Below are 26,317 nucleotides of genomic sequence, written 5' to 3' on the forward strand. Positions count from 1 at the left end.
TGATAGTAGTTAGAAGCAACTCGTGTTCATCTATTCATTTTGTTTTTTAAGTTGCTTCTTGTAGTAAGGTTGGTGTCTGCTGCGGATTCCCCATGTGTCTGGGTCTCAGTGTCCTTCACTGTTACTAGCACGGTCAGACAGAGGATGTCATAAATCCAGTCTTATTGGGGGATGCAAGGGGGAGGTTGGGCAGTCTGCAGTCACTGGAATCTGGGGCCTTAGCGTTAGCATGAGTGCTAAACACACACATGCACCCAGGCGCTGCTTAGCACAGCATCTCTTGTTCATACACTAGTTTCCTCGCAGGATTTTGCAGGATGTAACGCCGCAGGACACGCCAGTAGTAGGAGGGACGTGCATCTCATGTCGAGCGAGCCTGTAGCGTGTTGGCAGGCTGCTCGGCGTCATGCTCTACAGTCTGCCGTGCAGTCGACGCAGGCGGCACTGGAAGGTGACACCAGTATCCCCGTTATATTTGGTAGCAAAATATTTCTGTCTCTGCGCCTGGCTCAGGCACACTCTGTGCTGTAAAGCCTCTGATGGCAGAGCCCCGCAAGCTGATTGGCTGGGAGTGAATCCGCCCTCCTGTGTGGGCGGGGCTTTGTCAGCACAGGGCTCGACCACCGCCTGTGCCGGTAGCTTGACTGAGAGTAGCAGTCACAGCCAATTATTACTTACTGTGGTGGTTTATGTAAATACTAGAGCGGAGGCAAGGGCAGCTATCCTCCGATATCTTTTAACGTCCTTCCAGGCTGAAAGTTGAAGTACGTAAGAGATGCCCATGACTGACTCCAGGTTCTCAAGGCTGGAAAAGAATAGCGGAGACTGAGGCGGTTGTGTGTTTGAGCTGTGGAGAGTCTCACCCATCTGGGGAGAGACTGGGCTTGGCCAGAGAGATCTGGAAATTTGGAAGAGAGGATGCGATTCCTAGGGCGTTATAAGCTTAGTGAATCATGTTTGGATGTGGTGTTTTTTTGTTCTTCCAACTTGTTCCAAAATAATACATAGTACTTCAAGTTATAGAGAGGGGATAACAGGACACATAATAATAATAATTGATACTTTATCAATTATTTTATAATTACTTTTATAATTGATAAAATTATGATGACTTTTAGGGAGTGTGTGAATGGTTAAAGTGGGGTAAAATATCAGATGCATTTTCTAAACATACTGACAGGTGGCGTAGTTGTTAAAGGCATGGATTCGTAGCCTGAAGGTCAGTGGTTTGAGTCCCAGGAATAGGCTCCTCTTGTGACGGGTCTAATTATATTTCACTGTGGATAAAGGCATTAGCTATGCAGATGTGATGCGGGCGACTGGTGGTTAAAACTGGGAAGTGTCGCGTTCGTCGCTGTGAGTGTACGGGCGAGTATCCCGTTCCTCATTGCCACCTGTTGTACCAAAGACGTCTATTTGCTGTAATTGCCCTGGTGGAGGGTTTGGTTACTGATGAGAACCGGGAGGGCTCATAATAGGCCCGTTATGGGTGGCAGCCCATTCGTCAGCACCACATGGTGTGGATCAGATTACGCGCCATTAACAAAATTAATAAGATGCTGCCACGAATTGAATTTTTATAAACCAGGGAATAAGGACATCTCTGTCTTGTCGAATGCCTTGTGGGTATTGAGCAAGACCGCACACAGGATCGGCGTCATTTTAACGTAATCAATGTTCAGCACACGCTGAGGGTTATGGGTAGCTAGCCAAAGCTGTCTGCTCAGGTTTAATGGGGGGGGGGGGGGAAATCAACAACAGTCTTCAGCCTATCGACTGGTGTTTTACCACCTTACAATTTGCATAGAGTAAGCTGATTGGGTGAAAGCTTTTGCATTACAATTCCTATCTATCTTTCTTTTAAACTTGAAAATTATGCTGTGTCACATTATTTCAAGTGCAGGCATAAGGTCCAGGAAGTAATTAGCCAGAAAGTCAGATTTTTGTGTAGTTCAGGTGCTTAAACAGGCACCCTTGGCATCATTTCCTTCCCAGTGTTTATTTGTAGATAACGGAGTGTTCACGCTGTCAGCATCAGACACCATTGGCAGGCATGTTTCCCTACTGGACGATGTTACCTCAGTAGTCTGGTCTTGGATAGCAGCGAGATACATAGCAATCGCAGGAAGTGTGAACACATACACATGTACTGCCTCTATGCGAACTTCAGGCTTAATACCGTAATTTCTCATTTTGTGTTTGGCAACAAAAAAGCAGCTGAATTTGCTACCAGATTTTCTATAGCTGAATAACCACTTTCTGATGCGATTGATGGTGTCTACTTTAGTAAGGAAGGGTTATGTGGTGAATCAGTGGTACTGGCTGAGACCCATATTACTGCAGGTGGTATCGGTCCAATATTGTAGTATTTTTACCCTTTCTGTAATGCACAGAATCTGTTGTGCATCAGGGAGCCATCGCATGTTATTCAATCTCAGCTGAATGTGAGCCTGGCCGAGATGGTGTTAATACCGGAGGGTACAGACAAAGTAAGCGAAAAGTTTCTAACCTGCCCAAGCTTGTTACTTAGTCCTTTTTGTTCAGGAAGCGTCCTATGAGCTCTTGCTTGTGATTCGATGCTGCTGTTACAGGCTCCTCCCCCCATCTCTGAGAGCCAATAGGAGTTAGGCTTGCTTAGAGCTTGCTGCAAGACCTCAGGATTGCAGTATTCATTGAATTTTGGCATAACTTTGAATACACATTATAGTTTCAGAAATGTAGCAGGTGTAGGCTTTTATTGAGTTCTTTGAATTTTCCTGGTAAACCCAAGCAATTTGCAGCCAAAACTGAAATTTGGACTAAAACCCCATTCTGCCCGTAGTTATGGAAATGTCACGAAATGTTCAACTGGTGAATCCAGAGAGCAGTCAAATTTTAGACAAACAGCACCCCCTTGTGGCTCTCTTTTAAAAGGTTAACCATGATCTATCATTGTATTACAACCAATCTCATGAAGCAGAGGCTGTTAGGTCCAATTCATCGTAATAACGAAGCAAGGAGAATGCACTGATTCAACAGACTGGTCTGGGGTATGATTTATCATTCCTCTGTCTGAGTTATCGAGCCAGGCTTCACTTGACAGCCAATCACTGAGGCTTTTTGGTGCATCCTGTTAGGTAAAGTTATGGATTCACATGGGTATTGATACTTACATAGCCAGTAATGGAGATCTCGGCTTTTAGTAAGTAATACAAATTGGATTTTACCTGATACAGGCACTGCTGAATACTTCTTAAAGGTTAGTGCGGCTCATCTGTGGCCTGGATGGTGAAATGGTTCTCAGACAACAATGAGCTGGATCACCTTTGTGTCTGAACCGTCAGCATTTGCTTCTTATGGAGATGAAGTGCAAAATCTGTGGTGCCCTATTATTGGTTCTCCACTTATCCAATCAGCGATCTGCCCTCTGTCTTCATTGAAAACGTGTTCCACTCAACATTTATGGTCGACTTACTGCCTTATACCACCAGGGGGCAGCAGGGCTGAAAAGCAGAGCGCATCCTTGACGTCTCTTGACCTTTGCCCCCCTGTTTCTCTGCAGAGGATGTCCTAACCAAGGATGCAGAGGAGTGTGCGATTTGCCTAGAGGAGCTGGTCCAGGGGGACACCATCGCACGGCTGCCCTGCCTCTGCATCTACCACAAGGGGTGAGAATGCATGTCTGCTCACCTGGCAAATGAATGTCATACCTCCCTGGGGGACGTCTGCAGAAGTCAGTGGGCTGAAAAAGTTCCGGTGGCGTTGGGCCTCTGCCATCATAAACGCATACATGTCCGTCCACCCACCAGCAGAGACGGGCAGAGATGAATGTTTCCACTTCCTGTTTTTACCGCCTCTGAGTGCGCCACTCTGTTACATACAGCAGAGTGACTTATGGGCACGGCTGGCACCCCACCAAAGCGGGTCACCTCGGTGGGGGGGGAGCTGCTCTGCGAGGGCCTCGTTTCAGTCACAGCCCTCGGTCTTCCCTGTACACTGGCTGAAAGCTTCCCAGGGCTGGTCAGTCTGCTGCGCTTAGCCGTGCCCTGACTTGCGAGGAGACGTGGCGTCGCCGACATGGCTGTGTCTGTGTTTGCTTGGAGCTCATGCTGTTTGGTAACAACATACCTCTCCTCACCCCCTCAGCTGTATAGATGAGTGGTTTGAGGTGAACAGATCGTGTCCGGAGCATCCATCAGATTAAAGAACGCCCTGGCTGTTTGCACAGGTGAGGCTGAGCTGTGTGTGTGTGTTATGTATATGTTTTGTAGGGACAAAATGTCCCTGTCAGTAGACCTGCTAATATTTAGGAGAACCTTCTTTCTGCTCTGTCCCCCTCTCCAGATTTTGCTCCCTTTTTGTGGATCTGCTCCAATTACGACATGCAGCAATCTGATTATGCTCCCCCGTCTTGTTGCCATGGAGACTGCAGCGAATACCGACTGGCACACGCAGAGCAGAGCGGACTCCACAGCGGAGAGACGTACGTGGCGTCCAAACGAGTTCATACAAGTTCTTGGTTGTGCCAAAACACGTTAAAGCAACCTTCAGGGAACCTCTTGTGACACTTCACACGTTTGTGTTTGCACACTGTCTCCTCTCTCTCCACGACAACCTCAGCTGACCCACTGCATTCCAACCTCCGGGGCCATCGTGGCTGCCAGTCCCCTGTCACTGCTGCACAACTGTCCAATCAGGAAGCAGTGTTGCTGGATCAGCAACCCCCCCCCCCCCCCCCCCTTCTGCTTAGAGACACTTACGCTGGCTTCTGTAAGCAGGCTGGCCGTCTCAGCTGTTGTTGCTGGAGCAGCAATCCCCTCCTTGATTGTAATCCTGTGAACTCTGAGGCAACCCTTTCTTAACAACCCTCTCCACTAGTGCCTTCGCAGTCAGACCGTGGGGCATCAGAACTGACAGCAGATGGCGCCAGAGGGAAACGCCTCCTAGCCATCATTTTCCGTTTCGCCACAGGAGGGCACCAGTCAGGTATCTTTCATCTGACCTGCTGGTGCCTATGGAGATGTGGCTGACGGAACCCGTGCATGCTCCTGCTGTGAGGAGCCCGTGCCGATGTAGCAGTGTCTCTTTGGGGAATGAAGCATCGCTGACCCAAACCTGAGCTACGGTGCCTACCCCACTCCCACTCTGTGTCGCTGTACTGTCATTCAGGATAATGCTTTTCTGAATAATCCCTCCTGTCAGTACTTGTATGACTCTCCACCAGTCACTCGTGGGAGGCGTTACTACAATCAACAGTTTGTCACCCATGCTCGTAGCTTCCACCGCTCCCTGCCTTATAAAATTTTTTGTATAAAAAGTCCAGAATTCCCACCCCAGGGAGACTCAGTTAATCGGACAGTCAGCACAGGCAACACTCCAGATGACCTAACCATTGCTCAGCTATGCCCCCTGGTGGCAAGTCCCTAACCCAGCCCTCTATAGGAGATGGTCCAGGAGGGCTGTCTGGTTATGAGGTGCACAGCTTTGACCCTGAAAGTAAGCCATGTGGCTGTCATGATTGTGACGTCGGCAGTGTTACGGATCAGTGCACAGTCACTGAGCATTTCATGATTCAGTGCATCCCAACAGCTGGCAAAGCTGAGCACTTTGGGCCACAAAATTTGGACGGTCTTGAAGGAGAGAACCTTGGGGGTGCTCGCTGCTAAATGTTCAGTGCTGTAGGAAGGAGACCGTGGGAATTTCTAGAGAGGGGAAGCTTGGATAGCTGCAGGGAGTTGTGGTGGAGCTGGGTGGCAAACATGCACGAGGGACGGCTGGATTACGTTTAGTCTGAGGTATGATGAGAAGGACCCAGTGAGTGTGCATGTTGGAGGAGGTGTTGAGTCTCAGGACAAATGCGGAGCAGCCCGTGGGCAGAGGAAAACTGTGGTATTTTACGGTTTTACGGTTTAAGTGCTGTCAAGGTGCTAATGCGCTGCTAATGTAACCTTTCACTTAGGGAAGCAGAGAGCCATCCAGTAGAAGTTTAGTAACTCTGGCCAATCACAGCGCGTCGCTCTCCCTTTAAAATTGACCTATGGGTCATTTTGAGGTTGTTAAATTCTTCCTGTTCTTCCTGTCTGCAAAAGGTAAAAATCACAAGTTCAATCACAACAACTGAGCTGATTTAACTCCTAATGTAGCTTATTTTGGGAGGACGGTCCTTCTGGGCTGCCTGAATATCTTGGGTTGGACCTTTTTTGGCATGTGACCGGAAATGCTGGTGTGCAGAGGATTCTGGGAAATAGTGCACAGGTAAGAGTCACGTTGAGCTTAGCAGCAAATAATCATTTAAGCACCTTTACTAGATTTAATTGAAATGTTTAAATGCATATTTATGCCATGTAAAACTTTTACATGGATTTTTCTTTCCAAAATGTACATATATATTTTCTGCTCGTGTTAAATTTGCCACACCTGAGCCTGCATCGATCCTATTGGATAGGTGTCAAAATCGATCTTTGAAATGATTACAAGGTGTTATTTAATTTTTATAGTAGGGGCTGAAGGTCCTTGGTGAGGTTTGGTCACCATAGTGCACTTCCTCTGCGATCAGGAGTTCACACATGTTTCAGTCCTTCACGAGGCTGTGGTGAGCGGACTAACCGTTTCAAGAAGGCGGGGAGGCGAGAGTAGGGGAGTGAGCATGTGGTAAAGCAAAGCCCCATGGTACTTTGTGACAGACCAGAAGCGTGCATCCAGGAGATTGTGAGCTTTTTATGATTATTTACTTGTTTGTTTGTGACATAACATTCCATTTATGTAAAAAAACATGTACAGAAAAATGAAAATAAAGAAGCAGAATCCTTTGAGTCTCTGCATGCTCTTTTGTGGGTAATGCTTGCAGCATGCTGCTCATTTGTTGTTGGGGGGGGGGGGGGCATAGTATACGTGTAACCAGGTAAATGAAGAGGAACGACAACAATGGATTGTAAAAAGCTGAATCCCTTCCCAGCACTCGTCCATTAATGTAGATTCGGCTTGGTGGCTATTTTAACTAAAGTTTCCTGAGCAACTCCCCAATACCAGCAAGGTAGTGAAAAGGCGTGATTCTTACTAGATCTTAATTACTGTAGCGGCTTTATTTGCATGCAATCCTGCCATGTGTGGCTCAGTGGACTAAGCCTGTGTGCAAGGCCACTGGTTCAAACCCAGCCTCAGCACGTCTGCGGGTCCGTGAGCCAGACCCTTAACCTCCCAGCTCCCTGGGGGCCCCCAACAGGCCCTTCGTGGACAGCTCGCTCTGCAAAGAGCAAGTTGAGGGAGGCGTAAAAAAGAATTTCCCCATGGGGACAATAAAGTATCGATTATTATTATCTCCCAACCACTGGCCTGTTCTGCATTTGGACAGGGAGGCATTATGATTCACAACATCTATTTTGTTACTGATAAAATAGAAATTAAACAATACTGTAGTAATAACGTGTACCGGAAATCCCCTATGGGGATCATTGACGTATCAATTAATATTAATAATTATAATTATCAATATTAATAATTGTTTATTATTATTGATAATTAATTATTAATATTATTCCATTGTTATTATTACTTAATTTGTCCCAAAAACAGGATCCTGCAGAGGTCTGCAGTTGTGCAAAAAGCTGTATTTCAACCACCCGTAACAAAAGCTCGCAAGGAGAAATGTTTGGATTGGGATACAAAATACATTGTCAAACTTCCAAACAGTTGTATTCACAGATGAATGCCGAACACTGGATGATCCAGTGGATGGTTCATGGAGTATGATGAAATCTTGGGAAATTACGTTAAGTCCCTTTAGGGTGCCTGATGGTGTAAAACTCACTTCTGCAAAATACTGACCATTTCCACCATAGTACAAAAAGAAGAACCATGCATTCCAGAAAAAAAAATATATTTTCATGCAGGACAATGCACATCAAAAAACACCATTGGCTCTTTGGTTGCTATGGGGATAAAGCAAGAAAATATCATAGTGTGGCCAGCATCATTCCCCAAAAACCTGTGGAGCAAACAAAGAACGACGTAGATAATATGAAGTAGATCGGCGCACTCGCTATTCTATGAATGAGATAACGACCTACTTTAGTTACAAAGGCGCAATTCTAGAATGTCATTACAAAGCAACATTTTCCACAGCTTGGATTAACTACACGCTGGCTAGAACTCAGATTCCATTCAATTGTATAATTATCTTTTAACTGCCATAATGTACAAGGCTAAGAAAGTAGTTTACTGCGTGGAGGTGTTTTATGAACAGGCGGGAATTACACGCAGTCCTCGATCCATAGAGGCACATGAAGGTGTTTCATCCTTTCACCAAAGGCCATCGCTGAACTGGTGGCTGAGTGGGAGATTGCTGGGCAATCTTTCGTAAGAATTATCAAGAAGAATTTGGACAGGGAGGCATTATGATTCACAACATCTATTTTGTTACTGATAAAATAGAAATTAAACAATACTGTAGTAATAACGTGTACCGGAAATCCCCTATGGGGATCATTGACGTATCAATTAATATTAATAATTATAATTATCAATATTAATAATTGTTTATTATTATTGATAATTAATTATTAATATTATTCCATTGTTATTATTACTTAATTTGTCCCAAAAACAGGATCCTGCAGAGGTCTGCAGTTGTGCAAAAAGCTGTATTTCAACCACCCGTAACAAAAGCTCGCAAGGAGAAATGTTTGGATTGGGATACAAAATACATTGTCAAACTTCCAAACAGTTGTATTCACAGATGAATGCCGAACACTGGATGATCCAGTGGATGGTTCATGGAGTATGATGAAATCTTGGGAAATTACGTTAAGTCCCTTTAGGGTGCCTGATGGTGTAAAACTCACTTCTGCAAAATACTGACCATTTCCACCATAGTACAAAAAGAAGAACCATGCATTCCAGAAAAAAAAATATATTTTCATGCAGGACAATGCACATCAAAAAACACCATTGGCTCTTTGGTTGCTATGGGGATAAAGCAAGAAAATATCATAGTGTGGCCAGCATCATTCCCCAAAAACCTGTGGAGCAAACAAAGAACGACGTAGATAATATGAAGTAGATCGGCGCACTCGCTATTCTATGAATGAGATAACGACCTACTTTAGTTACAAAGGCGCAATTCTAGAATGTCATTACAAAGCAACATTTTCCACAGCTTGGATTAACTACACGCTGGCTAGAACTCAGATTCCATTCAATTGTATAATTATCTTTTAACTGCCATAATGTACAAGGCTAAGAAAGTAGTTTACTGCGTGGAGGTGTTTTATGAACAGGCGGGAATTACACGCAGTCCTCGATCCATAGAGGCACATGAAGGTGTTTCATCCTTTCACCAAAGGCCATCGCTGAACTGGTGGCTGAGTGGGAGATTGCTGGGCAATCTTTCGTAAGAATTATCAAGAAGAATTTGGACAGGGAGGCATTATGATTCACAACATCTATTTTGTTACTGATAAAATAGAAATTAAACAATACTGTAGTAATAACGTGTACCGGAAATCCCCTATGGGGATCATTGACGTATCAATTAATATTAATAATTATAATTATCAATATTAATAATTGTTTATTATTATTGATAATTAATTATTAATATTATTCCATTGTTATTATTACTTAATTTGTCCCAAAAACAGGATCCTGCAGAGGTCTGCAGTTGTGCAAAAAGCTGTATTTCAACCACCCGTAACAAAAGCTCGCAAGGAGAAATGTTTGGATTGGGATACAAAATACATTGTCAAACTTCCAAACAGTTGTATTCACAGATGAATGCCGAACACTGGATGATCCAGTGGATGGTTCATGGAGTATGATGAAATCTTGGGAAATTACGTTAAGTCCCTTTAGGGTGCCTGATGGTGTAAAACTCACTTCTGCAAAATACTGACCATTTCCACCATAGTACAAAAAGAAGAACCATGCATTCCAGAAAAAAAAATATATTTTCATGCAGGACAATGCACATCAAAAAACACCATTGGCTCTTTGGTTGCTATGGGGATAAAGCAAGAAAATATCATAGTGTGGCCAGCATCATTCCCCAAAAACCTGTGGAGCAAACAAAGAACGACGTAGATAATATGAAGTAGATCGAGCGAGGTCAGACTGTCATACACTGCTCAAAAAAATTAAAGGAACACTTTGAAAACACATCGGATATCAATGGGGGAAAAAAATCATGCTGGATATCTATACTGATGTAGACTGGGTAATGTGTTAGGAACGAAAGGATGCCACATCGTTTGATGGAAATGAAATTATCAACCAACAGAAGGCTGAATTCAAAGACACCCAGAAAATCAGAGTGAAAAATGATACAGCAGGCTAGTCCATTTTGCTGAAGAATCAGAATCATACTTTGTATGGCCCCCACGTGGTTGTGTGCATGCCTGACAATGTCGGGGTATGGTCCTAATGAGACCACGGATGGTGTCCAGGGGGATCTCCACTCAGATCTGGACCAGGGTATCACTGAGCTTCTGGACAGTCTGAGGTGCAACCTGGTGGCATCGGATGGACAAAACATAATGTCCCAGAGGTGTTGTATTGGATTTAGGTCAGGCGAGTGTGGGAGACAGTCAATGGTATCAATTCCTTCATCCTCCAGGAACTGCCTACATGCTCTTGCCACATGAGGCCGGGCATTGTCATGCACCAGGAGGAACCCAGGACCCACTGCACCAGCATAGGGTCTGATAATGGGTTCAAGGATTTCATCCTGATACCTAATGGCAGTCAAGGTGTTGTTGTTCAGTCTGTAGAGGTCTGTGCGTCCCTCCATGGATATGCCTCCCCAGACCATCACTGACCCACCACCAAACCGGTCATGCTGAACAATGTTCCAGGCAGCATAACGTTCTCCATGGAGGATGTTGGGCCCTCAAGTCATCCTCATGAAGTCTGTCTCTGACCAAACAATCAGAAACATTCACACCAGTGGCCTGCTGGAGGTCATGTTGTAGGGCTGTGGTAGTGCTCATCCTGTTCCTCCTTGCACAAAGGAGCAGATACTCCTGCTGATGGGTTAAGGACCTTCTTCTGCCCTGTCCAGCTCTCCTTGAGTATCTGTCTGTCTCCTGGAATCTCCTCCATGCCCTTGAGACTGTGCTGGGAGACACAGCAAACCTTCTGGCAATGGCACATATTGATGCACCATCCTGGAGGAGTTGGACTATCTGTGCAACCTCTGTAGGGTCCAGGTATCGCCTCACGCTACCAGTAGTGACACTGACCGTCGCCAAATGCAAAACTAGTGAAAAAACCATCAGAAAAGGTGAGGAGGGAAAAATGCCAGTGGCCTCCACCTGTTAAATCATTCCTGTTTTGGGGGTCATCTCATTGTTGCCCCTCTAGTTCACCTGTTGATAATTTCATTAACACCAAAGCAGCTGAAACTGATTAACAACCCCCTCCGCTACTTAACTGACCAGATCAATATCCCAGAACTTTAATAGACTTGATGCTGATCGAGGTCAGACTCATATTCCATAGGAGTCAAAATATGGCAATTTATATTTGCATATTAAACAACTGAAACGATCACGATTCGCATGTAAAGTGCAACGTGAAGAAATGTGTCACATTAGATTCCACAGGGGGCATGAAGAAGGTATTAATGTAGGGAAGAGGGAAGCCTGGATAGCAAGGCTGATGTGAAGTTTAACTGACTAATCTGGAGGCAGTCAAGGAGGTAAGAAGCTCCTCTGCAGTTTTGTCAGTTTGTACTGTTTTTTGTCAATTTGTATTGAATGTCTATGTATGAATGTAGTATATTTATACGTCTAAATCAAGTACCTTTTAAGTATTCGAGTTTTTTTTTGTTTAACATTACCAATTCACCTAAAGGCACGCTTTAGTACTGAAGGAAGAAACCTGCGTGACATGAGCGTAGAAACACGCAGACAGCAAATGGCATGAATCAAACCACATCCTTGGAGCAGTCAGGCGGTCAGACAGCAACGCCACCCTGCCATCCACTTCCTGTAACTGATGCACGAATACTGAGTCACCCCTCCATATAAATGCATGTCACCTTAAGTTCTAAATTGTTCTCCCTGTTTTGCATTTCACTAATCAAGATGAAACTCATTGTCAGTCTCGTCATCGCCTGTGTGCTCGTCAATAAAGGTACAGTACTGAATCAAAACGGCTGTTAGCTGTTTCATGGGAGTTTATTGTTTTTTACTTAACACTGTTCCATAAGTTTATGTAAATCTGAGTAAAAAAGCCATCAAAAAATTGGTTGTTTTTAATAATGCATGCATGAAAGGGTTAAAATTAATTTCCGAGTACGACTTTAATACATACTGCCTCAGAAACATTCATGATCGTTTTTATAAATACAAATTGCTTTGTCATAATTTTAAAGGACAGATATTTAATGTGCCAGAGGAAATGAAATTGCGAGCATGTTGATGTATGTTTTATAGCTGAAGTTTCACAATAATTATGAATGAGGAAACAGGAGCTACACACTTAAAATGAAATTCTGAAGGCTGACGACTGTAAATCCCCATAATTAAGGCTTTTAAAGCTTTGAATAAAAATGTGAGACGTCAGCATTGTATAAGTGGTCATGTGTATGGTATATGATGTCTATATCTGTCTCATATATATTGTCTGATATTTAATGTGAATATTCTATAGTGTGCTCACTTCAGTGCTATGAATGTGTGGGGAAAGGATGCTCCCCGAAACAAGTAACCTGCCCATCTGGACAGAACTGTGGGAGCACATATGAGCGTGTCATCAGTGGTGAGTCCATAAAGAAACTTACCTGTTCCTGTGACTTACTTGATACCCGATGAACATTATAGAAGAAAATAAAATAAAATAAGTATTGGACAGTTCTCCAGTGACACTCTGCTTTTAGAATAAATGGCTAAATTGCCTGCTGGCTACACAGAGGTTAGAAATGCTGCTGTTATAACTGTTATACTGCCATAACTTTAAAGAGATCAGATATTTGACCATGTTTAATGTCCCAAAGTTCTCATTTCTTTAACATTGTTTTTTCACCAAATACTGAAATTTTCTTGCGTAAAATTTAATAAACAAGTTATATAATTCATGTAATTCTTTTCATTCTCTAGGACAGCGAAATTCATTTGAATTTCAAAGGCGCTGTGTGCAACCTAAGGAGTGTGTTTCTGGCTCACTGAATTTAGGATTTAACAGGATTGAAATTACCAACACATGCTGTACTACTGACTTCTGCAATGCTGATACTGCTCCTGGTAATTACAGATGCTTCTACACCAACTGTAATATAAATTATTTAACCCTGTTTGGATCAGATCAGGATATTGTAATGATTATAAACTACTGGTATACTTTGCACATTTTGAAACAAAACCATCTAAAATAATTGCTTAATGTCTGGAGCCATCGAGGTGTTAAAGGTAGTGTGGCATTAAATTAGGTATTAATTAAATGAGGTATTAATTAAATGAGGTGTTAATTAAATGAGGTATTAATTTAATGAGGTACTGAAACCAGGTAGATGGGAGAATAATTAAACTAACTTCTTCAAGAAAGATGAGAGAATATTTACAATTACTTGATCATACTGATCTTTTTTAGTAACCAATGTCTAGATTATACCCAGATATTATTGTTGACTAACATTGGGGTCATTTATAAATCTTTATCAGTGACTTGGTATTGCTGGTCTTTACTGTAGGTTTTAGTAGCCAATTCTTCAATGGGAAGAAATGCTTCACATGTTCTGGCAAAGATTGTACATCAATGGTCAGATGTCAGGGAGACGAAAACAGTTGTGTAAAAATGACAGGTAAGAGTTTGTCTGACTTTTTAATATAATGCTGTTTATATCGGTGGCCAACAGAATCACCATTCTGTATAACAAGCTGATCTATTATTTTCGCAGTACAAATATCTGATTATTGATTTCTCCATGGGGTGACATGGTTGTGTAGTGGTTAGCACTGTTGCCTCACACCCCCGGGACCTGGGTTCGAGTCTCCACCTGGGTCACATGTGTGTGTGGAATTTGCATGTTCTCCCCATGTCATCGTGGGGTTTCCTCCGGGTACTCCGGTTTCCCCCCACAGTCCAAAAACATGCTGAGGCTAATTGGAGTTAATAAATTGCCCGTAGGTGTGCCTGTGTGAGTGAATGGTGTGTGAGTGTGACCTGCAATGGGCTGGCCCCTCATCCTGGGTTGTTCCCTGCCTTGTGCCCATTGCTTCCGGGATAGGCTCTGGACCCCCTGCGACCCAGTAGGATAAGCGGTTTGGAAAATGGATGGATGGATGGATGGATTTCTCCATTAGCTAAATAGATATATAGTACAAATTAGTAATTTTAAGGACTGTTTCAGAGTAAGTAAAACCTGCTATTCAAGTGTACCTTGCTAATTATTTTTTATACTATCCTGTTCTTTTCAGGGATTGGTGAAGGCTATGTTGCAATGTCGAAAGGATGCATTTCCAGTAGTCTGTGTACTGGAGCTGATATCTTTCCAGTGCACACAAATGATGGCAGAACCACCTATGACTGCTGTAAAGGAGACCTGTGTAACGCAGCTCACAGTCAGGCTGGGCTGAGTTTACTGCTGCTGCTGCCTCTGGCCGGTTTCAGCCTCTTCCACTGAATGGAAATTAACTGGTGTATTTAGATCTGATGTTTCTTAATTTTTATAGTAATATTATGTATTTTTCGGTGTTCGATTGTATAATCATTTGTATAATCAATTATTTTGAACAATTTTCTGTAAAATCTTTCTGTAACAATTGAATGAACAGACATTTGTCACCATTCTGAGCTCACAGTGATCAGGATATAGGCGTGTGTGTGGTTTTCCTGTTTATTCTGCAATGTTGTGTGTGCTAAGGATCAGTTGATGCATTAAAGTAATTGAGAGATCTAGTCAAGGATTTAATGACATTATTACTCAATTTAGTTTTCCGTTTAGAAGACTAACTAAACACTTGTGCCTGTGCTGAGGCACTGTCACAGGTGCCCAGTCATTTTACACCAATAATACCTTCATACAGGCGGCTTGGTGGCGCAGTGGTTAGCACTGGTGCCTTACACCTCTGGAACTGGGGTTTGAGTTTCCATCCTATTCTGTGTCTGTGGGGTTTGCAGGTTCTCCCTGTGTGGTTGTGGTGTTTCCCCCAGGTGCTCCTGTTTCCTCCCCACTAAGGTGAACTGGAGTTGTCAAATTGTCAGTAGAAGGGAATGGTGTGTGAGCCCTGTCATGGGTTGCCCCCCTTTCCTATGTTCCCATCACTTCTGGGATATATAGGACATAGGACAAGCAGGTATAGAAAATGGTGTGGAAGTAAAACTGGACATTGGTAAGCCCGGGAAGGGAGGCATCTTGGGCAAATAGCTTATATACTGTGGTGTTGCTCATAGGCAGACAGATCAAATAATATTGATTTCTACACATTCTATGAAAAATGTGTCTGGCTTCAAAAGTAACATTCAGTGTAATGGTATATGTGCACTGGAATGGCACCAGTGCCAGCCGTCTCCTTCCAGCGGATGGATCGAAGATGTCCTGGTGTGACGTGCACATACAGCAGTTCCCCGACGCTGTCAAACTGAAGACAATGCAGAAGATGGGCACACAACAGCCAAAAGGCAGAGTTACTCCCGCAATCACAATCGCTGCAGACTCTCCCATTTGATCAAATCTTGCTCAACTTCTTTGAATATTGTCCAGTAATTATGGTTGAACACAATGCAAATTGATCTTTGTATTGTTATGTCTAAATAAGGAAACTGCTCTTTCACTGGAATAGGCACTGGAACTACTGCGACCTTAGCCTTATCATTTAACATCATGAGTGATGACTCCACCCAGTTAATTTTATAACCAGCCAAGGTCCCAAACTCCTCCAAAACCACCTGAAGATTGACAAGTGATCTTTCTCGACATACAGGTAACCACATCATCTGGTGAAATTGATCCTTATTGATCACTGACTTGATAGCCCTCCGTAAAACTGTGCCCAGTATATCCCAAAAGATAAATGATAATTCGGGTGGAATCCCATCTAGGCCTGGGGACCTGTCGTTAGTAGTCTGCTTAAGTCTCCGGAGAAACCGGAGTAACATAAATTCATATCACTAATAAATGTTCTAAAAGCATTAGATGCCAATTCTTGTGTGTTAGTAAATGCATGTGAAGATCTACTCAGGTCTAAACTAGTCTTTTCCACCATTAAGTTTAAATTTCTTCTAACTGAGATTAAAGTATCCTTTGATTTAGTTCCACCATTAGACCTTGTACCTATAATTCTGCAGCAGTTGTGTGTGTCTGTGCTGCTCAAGTGAATTTCCCCAATACAAGCTACACCCACATCTTCCTCCATAATAGATCCAAACACTTTGCTCTTTTAATCTTTGTGTTCAACTCTCTGATATCCCAGCAGACAATATCTAACTTACCCATAATCTATAAAAATTAAATTCTCTGGCATGTAACTCAACACAAAATATGAGACCATATCTCCTTGAGCATAAAACAACAAAAAGAAACAACTGAGGTGCCCCCCTTTCACCCCCCAGGCCAGCACCCCCCCCCCCCCCCCTCCCGTGATGCTTTGCATCCACATATTGATGTCCTGATGCCCAACTCGACATCATCCCCTACACTAAACAACAAAATACTTCCATAATGGGTTCTAACAGTTATTACTCTCTATTTAACATCTTGTTCCAACCGGCCCCACAAACAGAGCACAATAACATACTGTACATAATAATAATCTGAGGCGGACATTTCAGGTCCAGGAAGTAAAAATCCAGACCAGGATTTTGTTTCAACCAACCAGTTGAGCAATAATCAGAATGATGATGAAGAAACATGCTTAGTAACATTAATAAGCTGAATAAACCAGATAGAAAATAGGTTTTACCATCAATTCTGACCAAAATCTCCTACACAAACCCAAACATGCTTTCTGCACTATTAATGTTCAGCCAAACCAAGTAAATCCACAGGTAGATTATAACCACTCACTACTTGAATAAAATCGTTAAGGTAACATCAACTCCTGATGCGGACAGATATTGAAATCATGCCACCTTCTGTACCTTCATTCGCTACAGAGTTGAGTCCCCTCCGTATGCAGGTCCCTGACCTACAGTAGCCTCGATGTCAGCGCTGAGTTGCCGTCTGAAACCTTCAGGTTCCCCCGCTGTAGAAGAGGAATTTTTCTCTCCTTTATAGGTCACCCAGAGCGTGGCTGAATAAATCCGAAACAGTTCCTCCCATTATCTCGGATGGGCTGGTTGTTCCTCCCATTATCTCGGATGGGCTGGTTGTTCCTCCTGGCATCTCTGGCTCCCTGTAGTGTGACCCGACGACCCTTATACCTCAGCACCTTAAATGTCAGCTTCCTGGGCTTCTCTGTGTTCCTAGAATGTTGACCATATGTGACCCTCCAGCACAAAACCGTACGGAAGTCGCCACCGATCGACTGCTAAAGGAACTCCAAACTAATACAGATGCTCTTTTCCGCCGTGTTTAGTCATTCTCCATATAACGAACGTAATTATATTTCTTTCGATAACTATTCAATGTAATCCTGTGTGTAATCCTGCACGTTAGAATCGCTCGGGAAAATCTGTACATCTCCATGCGACTTCCGTACGGTTTTGTGCTGGAGGGTCACATATATTCTATGTGCCCTCTCAATCTGAATATGTTCCGAGCCCAGAGAGTGAAACCACTTAGGCAGCATTTGCTGAAGAAAACCTTTCTTGTTTGTTTTACAGTAATGTGATATGGGGGGAGAGGTTTGTTATGTCCTATGTGCTTGTTATGTCCTATGCAAATTGGGGTATCCTGACCGATCTGTTCATAATAGCACCTGCAATACCACTACCGCTACCCCCCCAGAAGGTATAGCTGATGTTTAAGGTCATCCTAATCAGCGTGTGTAGCCGTATGTACCATGAATGCGAACATGCCAAGCATGGAAACTGCACGCATGTTGAATAAATGGCAAGCGTGAGTCCTGAGTGTGATATCTCATTATTAAAACCACGCTATCACATAAATCTTTTACTGCTTGTTCATTTTTTTAATTTAATTTTATTTATTTTATTTTTGATCAAAAAATGATGTGAGTGCTATTTCAGAAAGGACTAGAGACGAATACTCAGTTGCTACATTAAACAGAGGTTGGCTCACGGATTTTATGACATTTTTACTTAATCAGATATCAATAACTAGGTTTTCCATTCAGAGGAATGGTGAACACATCAAAATTTTTATTTTTACATTGTTCCATGCATTTTATGTTATGCATTTTAAGGTAGTGTTCAGGTTTACTTCTATATACATCAATTTCTATGTACATTTAAAATAAGCACCATAGTGTTTCTTAACCACTGGTCCACGGTCTAGGTGCGAGTCGTGAGTGACCTCTAGTGGGTTGCAAAAGTGTGACAGGGATACACAGTTCAATCTAATGGGCCTATCACTACCTGATCCACACCACCTGCCCGATTTGCACTTTGCATTTTTAGAGCATGTGTACACTGCATTACATTCTCTGGCACTGCCCGACCCATTAATCCTGTTATTTTACAGTGAACCATATTGCCTACATTTACAGTAAACTACTGCAGTTGCCTTAGCCTTTAACGAGAACTGGCGTTAATTCAACCGAATGAAAAAACCCATTTTCTTAGCTTGTCATTTTAAGTGTTCAATTTTGGGGAGAACATGGGGAGAACATGCAAATCCACACATATGTGACCCAGGCGGAGACTCAAACCCGGGTCCCAGAGGTGTGAGGCAACAGTGCTAACCACTACACAACCATGTCACCCCATGGAGAAATCAATAATCAGATATTTGTACTGCGAAAATAATAGATCAGCTTGTTATACAGAATGGTGATTCTGTTGGCCACCGATATAAACAGCATTATATTAAAAAGTCAGACAAACTCTTACCTGTCATTTTTACACAACTGTTTTCGTCTCCCTGACATCTGACCATTGATGTACAATCTTTGCCAGAACATGTGAAGCATTTCTTCCCATTGAAGAATTGGCTACTAAAACCTACAGTAAAGACCAGCAATACCAAGTCACTGATAAAGATTTATAAATGACCCCAATGTTAGTCAACAATAATATCTGGGTATAATCTAGACATTGGTTACTAAAAAAGATCAGTATGATCAAGTAATTGTAAATATTCTCTCATCTTTCTTGAAGAAGTTAGTTTAATTATTCTCCCATCTACCTGGTTTCAGTACCTCATTAAATTAATACCTCATTTAATTAACACCTCATTTAATTAATACCTCATTTAATTAATACCTAATTTAATGCCACACTACCTTTAACACCTCGATGGCTCCAGACATTAAGCAATTATTTTAGATGGTTTTGTTTCAAAATGTGCAAAGTATACCAGTAGTTTATAATCATTACAATATCCTGATCTGATCCAAACAGGGTTAAATAATTTATATTACAGTTGGTGTAGAAGCATCTGTAATTACCAGGAGCAGTATCAGCATTGCAGAAGTCAGTAGTACAGCATGTGTTGGTAATTTCAATCCTGTTAAATCCTAAATTCAGTGAGCCAGAAACACACTCCTTAGGTTGCACACAGCGCCTTTGAAATTCAAATGAATTTCGCTGTCCTAGAGAATGAAAAGAATTACATGAATTATATAACTTGTTTATTAAATTTTACGCAAGAAAATTTCAGTATTTGGTGAAAAAACAATGTTAAAGAAATGAGAACTTTGGGACATTAAACATGGTCAAATATCTGATCTCTTTAAAGTTATGGCAGTATAACAGTTATAACAGCAGCATTTCTAACCTCTGTGTAGCCAGCAGGCAATTTAGCCATTTATTCTAAAAGCAGAGTGTCACTGGAGAACTGTCCAATACTTTTTTTATTTTATTTTCTTCTGTAATGTTCATCGGGTATCAAATAAGTTTCTTTATGGACTCACCACTGAGGACACGCTCATATGTGCTCCCACATTTCTGTCCAGATGGGCAGATTACTTGTTTCGGGGAGCATCCTTCCCAAAAACACTCATAGCACTAGAGTGAGCACACTATAGAATATTTACATTACATATCAGACAATATATATGAGACAGATATAGACATCATATACCTTACACATGACCACTTATACAATGCTGACGTCTCACATTTTCATTCTAAGTTTTGAAAACCTTAATTATGGGGATTTACAGTCGTCAGCCTTCAGAATTTAATTTTAAATGTGCAGCTTCTGTTTCTTATATAATTATTGTGAAATTTCAGCTATAAAACATACATCAACATGCGCACGATTTCTTTTCCTTTCGGACATTAAACATGGATAAATATCTGTTCTTTAAAATTATGACAACAACAGCAGTTTGCGATTGCATTACAAAAAACAATCATGAATGTTTCTGAGACAATGCGTATTAAAGTTGTACTAAGAAAATGAGTTTTAACCCTTTCATGCATGCATTTTTATAAGCAGAACCAGCCATTTTTGATGGCTTCTGTTACTGATTTATATAAATTTTCTTAATTTTTTAAAGAATTCTGGAACAGTGTTGAGTAAAATATAGTAAATTCCTATGAAACCACAGCTTCGATTCAGTACTGTACCTTTATTGAAGAGCACACAGGCGATGATGAGACTGACAATGAGTTTCATCTTGAGTTTCATCAAATGCAATTCAGGTGAATTACATCTTACAGTTACATACATTTATATAGAGGAGTGACTCAAAACATTCATGCATCGCTTACAGGAAGTGGATGGCAGGGTGGCGTTGCTGCCTGACCAGCTGACCACCTGCAAGGTTGTGGTTTGATTCGTGCCATCTGCTGTCTGCGTGTGCAGTTTGCATGCACCCACCATGTCACGCAGGTGTCTTTCCTGCAGTACAAAAGCATGCATTTAGGTGAATTGGTAATGTCAAGCAAAAAAAACTTGAATACTTAAAAGGTGCTTGATTTATACATATGTATAAAGATGTATACGTTCAGACATTCAGTACAAATATAATAAAAACTGCAGAGGAGCTTAATAACTCGTCGACTCCCACTGCCTGTAACTGAATCAGCCTTGCTATCCAGGCTTCCCTCTTCCCTACATTAATACCTTCATGCCCCCTATGGAATCTAATGTGACACATTTACATGCAAATTGTGATCATTTCAGTTGTTTAATATGCAAATATAAATTGCCATATCTCGATTCATTCCGGACATATGACACTTACCTCTTTCAAATGCCGCATGAAGTCAGTTGGCTTTATCCCTTTGAAGTTATTCTACGAATCTCCACTGAACAAAATAATGATTGTTTTTCACCATTTGTGCATCTTGCTCTCCTTTGAGATATACACACTTATACATGTGAGAACAAAGCCTGGGGCCCGAACACCATTTATCAGCCATTTATCTAGGGCCCCTGGAGCAGTTTTCGGGGTTAAGGGTCATGCTCAAGGCCCAACGGTGATGGAACTATTCAGCAGACCAAGGGGTTCAAACCGGCAACCTTCTGATCACAGACACAGAGACCCAACCCCCAGGCACTGATTCCATTCATGCACTAAGTAGGGACTAAGCTGAAAAGCAAGTTGGAAAAATACATGTTTTAATTAAGTCAGAGGGTGTAGATATTCTATGCATCATCATTGTTTACTGTTATAACACATATATTATACAGCTGTTTCTAGCAGTTTTACACTATTTCGCACTTTCGGCTTAAATACCCAACTGAATTTTGTTATTTGAGTACTGGCACAGTTAAGCTGAAAAAAGCTGCAAAAAAATCCTGTAACTCAATGCTCTATTGTAACTCACTTGGGATAATAGCATCAGATAAATAAATAAAATGTAAAATGAATAAATCAAATCCAATAAGTTATCCTTCTGGGCATGATATTGTATTCTTTGTTCGTTCTCTCCAGTTGTTTTTGGAATTGGTAGCGTTTAATCAGAATAAAATATGATCTCCTGTAGGTCTGTACTGACCAGTGTATTGTTTCTCTTTCAACAAAATCTGGACGAGATGTATGTGGAAATCTTGCTCAAAAATATAGTGGAGTTCAAGAAGGTTTATAAGTTCATTATCAAGTGTCCTTTGTGAACTTCTTGGAAATTGACTTAGTTCTGGCTCCTGTGTGTCACACAGAGGGTAGAAAGCCTTCTGTCCTGTTATTCAGAGAGTCCGTACAGATCAACACCTGGTAAAGAAGTACAGGTAACACTATATACATATGTGTGTGTGTGTGTGTGTGTGTGTGTGACCCCCCACAGTGTAATAAAAAGACCTGCTATTTCGACCATTTCTCAGGTCCCCACAAAGATCTGCCAATACAATCAAAAAATTAAAAATGGCAAAAGTCTCATATTTTGTTTGGTCGCTTATAGCTAAGGTTAGGGCTGGGGGGGGGGGGGGGTTGAAGATGAAGGTGTCACGATTCGCCGGTAATGCGGGTGATCGCTCAGGCAGGAGAGCGAGCAAGGAACAGGCAGGCAGGCAGACTTCGGGGTAAATGGGGATTTAATCAGGGTAAGGGCAGGACGGAACACGGGCATCGACAAACATCAATGACGGACCAAGGACTCAGGCAAGACATGGACTTCAAAGGACAGGATCAATCAAAGTAACAAGACACAGCTGGGTACGATCAGGGAAGCACACGTGGATAATCAGGGGGGCGTGACACACACGAGGATCGTACGAGCCGGGCATGACAGAAGGAGCAATGCATTCATATTTCTATACATTTTTTATCACAGACACTGTGATAAGGTGGCATCGAGAACGTTAGAGACTGACAATGAGAGTTCTCTGGGTAAGTGTGAGTATGAGGACAAAGGGAGATGAGTCATGTACTGGGGACAATGGGACTGTCTGATGTTCCAGCCTGTGCGGTTTGACATATATGAACACAGTTCTATTTTGGACCGCGGTAAACCACTGAAACTGCGGGCACAGGTGTCCCAGTTTTATTGTCAGTGTAGTTCTATGTTATACACAATTCTGGTTCAAACGTTTCCAATAATCTGAAACCTAGGTTTCATATTTCTCATAAAAGTTCTATTACATATATTTGCTGGTGTTAGAACGATGCCCACGAATTTGGCACATAATGGATATTCCGATAACCAATGAATTTTATGGTCGGCCTAAAATACTGAATAATACTAATGAAATGGCTGAGGGAGCAGAAAACAAGTTTAGACTGACTCTTTATACACAGAACTTCTCAACTTGTGTTTCTTTTTTATAATTAATCTTCGTATCTGCAGATAAGTGCACACACACAAAGCACTGACACAGAATCACCCAAGTCTCAGAACATTGCTCAGACATCAGACAACAATCAGAAAGAAAAAGTCTGCATTTTCCTATAAAAAGGGAAAATGTTGTCAACAGTCCATCAAACACAAAGGAAAATACAAATGAGAAACTCAATGCATAGGGTCGGCATGGTGGTGTAGTGGTTAGCAGTTGCCTCACACCTCTGGGACCCGGGTTCGAGTCTCCACCTGGGTCACATGTGTGCGGAGTTTGCATGTTCTCCCCATGTCGTCGTGGGGTTTCCTCCGGGTACTCCGGTTTCCCCCCACAGTCCAAAAACATGCTGAGGCTACTTGGAGTTGCTAAATTGCCCGTAGGTGTACATGCGTGAATGAATGGTGTGTGAGTGTGCCCTGCGATGGGCTGGCCCCCCATCCTGCCTCGTGCCCATTGCTTCCGGGATAGGCTCCGGACCCCCGCGACCCAATAGGATAAGCGGTTTGGAAAATGGATTGATGGAAATTCAATGCATTATAATGTCTTTCGCAACAATCACCCCAAGTGTCATGTCCTGCCCTGGCTGACCTTCCTGTCTCCTCTCTGGCATGGCTCTAACAAGCCACACCTGGTGCTTGTTTGCCTTACCTCTCATTCCTGCCTTCATGTTAACCACTCCCAGCTGCCTCTCATTAGCTCCCTCATTAGTCCTATAATTAAGTGCTTACCAATCCTATGGTTCCCCTGTTCTGTCACTGTGTCTCCCTGTTGCCTGTGTTCTAGCCTCCCTTTTTAATCCCATGCGGTCCTGTTTTCTCTCCAGTTTTGTTCAACCCTTTCCAATATTCAAACATATTCCCTGTTGTTTGGCTCAAAGCCTGCTCCCGTGTCCTCCATTCTACTGGGCCATGATAGAATGATGGAACTCTGTAAGCCCGAGATCGCTATTGTTTGTTTCAAGTGTATTTAACACTGCTCGCATAGCCAATGTGTACCTATCTTTAGAGAGGATGGCCCATCTCCGGGAGCTCCAGGGACGCATAGCCCTCGCGGACAAAGTGAATGCTCTGCACCCCTCTGAGATGGAGTCTGCAGCCAAAGAAGAGCCCATCCCCAGAATGGCTATGACCAGGAAGGTGCCACCTTGTTTGGGCTTCAGGCATGGGTAGAGATGCTGCTCCACCCACTAGCTCCACAACAGCTCAAGTCAAGCAGTGGACACTTAAAGAGGAGACTCTCTCTCAAGTGTTACTCTGGTGTCTGAAAGGATGGTCTAAAGAGGTGGGAATGGAGTTCAAAGCTTACAGCCAGAGAAGGCTGGAACTTGGCATGAAGGATGGATGTGTGCTCTGGGGAGCTAGAGTAGTTGTTCCAAAGATGGGAATGGACTAGAATAGAATAGAAAAGGAAGTACAGTCCCGTCACACATGCCAGTGTAACAGTGGACATTTTGTTATTTCCACTTGCACTCTTGTGGGAGCTTAAGTTTTCTCATGCACTGACCTCTGGTGGTATCGGGTAGAACTGCTGGGCTCTCTCAGCGCATGGCTGATATATCTCGAGCTGTGCTACCCTGCGGAATCCCAACTTTCTGCTGTTTTGTGCCAGGAGAATAAAATGGCTGCATGGTCCCACGACCCCTCGTTCCTTGAGTTAGAAAACCACAACGCATACCGAAGAGGGGTTAGGGTGGTGCCGTGACTCGGATTTCATCTCATCCAGCATTTGCTGTTCATCGTGGGACAACGCAGTGATTTTCGTCAGCCAGCTGGATCGCAAAGGCGAGCTTGGTTTGCATAGCAATAACGTAACTGGGTGCGCAATTTGGCTTGTGTTTGGTGCGGTGCAGGTTAGCTGGCCATTTTTGTATGACGCGAGGTAAAGGGAACTTTAATAACACGCCATTACAGAGTGAAATGTGAACGAACTGTTGATCTTCTGTGTGTTGCTTTAGCTCTTTATTTTTCGCCACTGATTTTTTTCATTATTTCGTTTTGTTAGTTTAGTTTTTTTTTCTCGCTCTCTCTCTGGTTAAAGTCAGTAATGGATGATAGTCGCAGAGTACGTGCTGGGTGGGCTAGCGATGTTGTGGGTGCAGGGGGAGTGTATGTTCCTCCTGACATGGGCCGTGGGAGGGCACAGACACGTTATCCTGAGCGGTTAGCTACTCCACCTGGCCCTATAGATCTAACGGGCACTGATAACATGCATAGTGATGGTGCATGCGGGGGTGGTGTATTATTTCCTAGTGATGGCCCGGCTCCCCTCACCTCCACTCCTATCAGTCCTTCTTTTGAGACAGAGAACACACTTAATCACTTAGGCGTTATGATCACTGAATTAGGTAAACACATAGGTGACACTGTCACTGCCCGTTTATTGTCTGATAGATACTGTGGTTCACAAGCTTTCATACATGACACTGATAACAGACGTAGCCACCAGCCCCAGAATGCTACAGAGGATATGTCCCAGCTTAATATGGTGTTCAAGTCAGAAGTTAAGGACCCGCCCACATTTCGTGGTGATAATACAGATAAGTGCACAGTGAGTGAATGGGAAGGTCTCATGGAGACATTTCTTAAGAAAAAAAAAAGTTGCTGTAACAGACAGAGCAGATGAACTACTAAGTAAACTGATGGGCAGAGCTAAAGATGTGGTCAAAATAGCCCTTAGGAGCGACCCCTCTCACAACACCGCTCAGCACCCCGAAATCATTTATGCCATTCTAAAACAGCTCTTCAGTGATATCTCATACTCATGCATGCCACTTGCAGACTTTTACAGCACATTGCCCAAACAAAAGGAGGGGGCTCTTGATTACTGGGTCCGTCTTAACAAAGCAGCTGATGTAGCTGACGAGTGTCTGCAGCGCCAGGGTAAGAGGATGGAGGACATGAATAAAGAGGTAGCAATGATGTTTGTGCGCCACTGCCCCGATCAATCTCTTGCCATGGTGTTCAAAAGTAAACTTGTTGAACAGTGGACAGCTAAAGAGGTTCAGGAAAGGATTGATGAGCATCAGAGTGAGATCAAGACTAAACGCATGGAAGTCAGCTG

General features: G+C 42.8%; 1 protein-coding gene and 2 long non-coding RNA genes across 3 annotated transcripts; 2 read left to right on the forward strand and 1 right to left on the reverse strand.

The window, feature by feature from the left end:
* Nucleotides 1-3,147: 3,147 nt before the first annotated feature.
* On the forward strand, nt 3,148-6,756 carry LOC125748816 (uncharacterized). The gene is made up of 3 exons (XR_007399681.1): nt 3,148-3,647; nt 4,126-4,207; nt 4,324-6,756. It is a non-coding gene; the product is annotated as an uncharacterized LOC125748816 (long non-coding RNA).
* Nucleotides 6,757-10,713: 3,957 nt separating this feature from the next.
* On the forward strand, nt 10,714-14,871 carry LOC125748814 (phospholipase A2 inhibitor and Ly6/PLAUR domain-containing protein-like). The gene is made up of 5 exons (XM_049025461.1): nt 10,714-12,108; nt 12,628-12,735; nt 13,074-13,217; nt 13,664-13,774; nt 14,391-14,871. Exons 1-5 carry the CDS (start codon nt 12,003-12,005, stop codon nt 14,594-14,596), a joined length of 675 nt encoding a protein of 224 aa, XP_048881418.1. The 5' UTR covers nt 10,714-12,002; the 3' UTR covers nt 14,597-14,871.
* Nucleotides 14,872-18,783: 3,912 nt separating this feature from the next.
* On the reverse strand, nt 18,784-20,716 carry LOC125748818 (uncharacterized). The gene is made up of 4 exons (XR_007399683.1): nt 20,608-20,716; nt 19,947-20,054; nt 19,482-19,625; nt 18,784-19,035 (listed from the first exon to the last, which is right to left on the reverse strand). It is a non-coding gene; the product is annotated as an uncharacterized LOC125748818 (long non-coding RNA).
* Between the last annotated feature and the right edge of the window lie 5,601 nt (nt 20,717-26,317).

The sequence above is a fragment of the Brienomyrus brachyistius genome, chromosome 9, assembly GCF_023856365.1.
Source record: "Brienomyrus brachyistius isolate T26 chromosome 9, BBRACH_0.4, whole genome shotgun sequence".
Taxonomy (NCBI): domain Eukaryota; kingdom Metazoa; phylum Chordata; class Actinopteri; order Osteoglossiformes; family Mormyridae; genus Brienomyrus; species Brienomyrus brachyistius.